The sequence below is a fragment of the Sinocyclocheilus grahami genome, unplaced genomic scaffold (genome assembly GCF_001515645.1).
Source record: "Sinocyclocheilus grahami isolate Dianchi unplaced genomic scaffold, SAMN03320097.WGS_v1.1 scaffold751.1, whole genome shotgun sequence".
NCBI classification, from domain to species: Eukaryota; Metazoa; Chordata; class Actinopteri; order Cypriniformes; family Cyprinidae; genus Sinocyclocheilus; species Sinocyclocheilus grahami.
In genome coordinates, this window is record NW_015505930.1 from 1 (window position 1) to 1400 (window position 1400).

General features: G+C 40.7%; 1 protein-coding gene across 1 annotated transcript in view; it reads right to left on the reverse strand.

Annotated features, from left to right (window-relative positions):
* Positions 1 to 5: 5 nt before the first annotated feature.
* The window catches only part of LOC107560995 (ephrin type-A receptor 2-like), a gene marked incomplete at its 3' end in the record, with an annotated part of 24561 nt that continues 23166 nt past the window's right edge, over positions 6 to 1400 (reverse strand). Inside the window, exons 8-12 of the mRNA XM_016245319.1 lie at positions 1041 to 1226; positions 876 to 937; positions 574 to 783; positions 272 to 421; positions 6 to 71 (exon numbers count right to left, since the gene is read on the reverse strand). Coding sequence (XP_016100805.1) covers positions 6 to 71; positions 272 to 421; positions 574 to 783; positions 876 to 937; positions 1041 to 1226 — 674 coding nt within the window. The remainder of the gene's footprint in view (positions 72 to 271; positions 422 to 573; positions 784 to 875; positions 938 to 1040; positions 1227 to 1400) is intronic.

Here is a 1400-nt window from a genome sequence, read left to right on the forward strand (position 1 = left end):
AGCTGATTGACCGCAGATGGGCAGCCCATCGGTGCCGGCAACCTGAAGCCTTCGTTTATGGATTTCATCACCTGTGATCAAATACACAAAGAAAAAGGTGAAACTCATGCTCACAGAGGACTTTTAAATGAATGCTTCAAACATTTCATCGGTTTTTAGAACATGCTAAGGCATTGCTAAGGGTTTATGGGATTGCATTTTGTAATCATCCAATTTAGGCCAACCTCCTAAAGTATGAGAAATTAGCAAAAATAAAAGACATTTCCCATACCTCATGGTTGCTCATGTCCCAGTAGGGTCTTTCTCCAAATGACATCACTTCCCATATGACTATGCCGAAACTCCACACATCACTGGCTGAAGTGAACTTCCTGTACGCTATTGCCTCAGGTGCCGTCCAGCGAATAGGAATCTTTCCTCCCTAAAAGAGTAAGAGTTAAGGTTCACTCAGTATTCACTCAGAAAATCATTTTAGAACAATGTCGAAATATTCATTTTTAAAATCATGAAAAGAATGCTTTGATAAATTTCTATAATTATTTTATTATGACGCTATGCATTCATATAACTTACAGTAGTCGTGTAGGTTCCCTCAGGATAGTCCTCCAGCACTCGCGACAGGCCGAAATCGGAGACTTTACACTCCAAGTTGCCGTTGACCAGAACATTGCGAGCTGCAAGGTCCCGATGAACGTAGTTCATGTCTGAGAGGTACTTCATTCCTGCCGCTATGCCATTGAGCATTCCCACAAGCTGGTATGAGGAAAAGTCCCCATCATGGTCCTGTGGAGAAGAAAGAAACGGATTAGTGATTAGTGCTACATCTTAGCAAAGGTATTCAGATTAAACATTAACATTTGCTGACAGAAACACACCCTTAAATACTGGTCCAGAGCTCCATTCTCCATGTACTCTGTGATAATCATGGCGTCTTTGACTGAAATAATAAATAGACGGGAACATCCTGTTAAAACATGTACTGTTTTGTGGAAAGGTATTCTAAAGTACTGGAAACTATGATTTGACAGGATGATTCTTACATTTGGTGACAACACCCTCCAGGCGGATAATGTTCTTATGGGAAAACTGGCCCATAATACTGGCTTCACTAAGGAAGTCCAGCCTCTGCTTCTCAGTGTAGCCTGGCTTCAGGGTCTTTATCGCTACGGCGACCTCACAGCGCCCCGGTATCTTCAGAGAACCACGGTAGACCTCACCAAATTCTCCTATGGAGCAATATGGAATCACAATTGTTAATTAACAACATATCTTAAAGTCCAAGTTTTTTAGAAGACACAGAAATTACACTTAAAAAGACATATGTCAAAGACACAAAAACACATGTCAAATGACTATTTTCAACATACTTGCACCAGCGTTCAATAAAATAAAACAAAAGC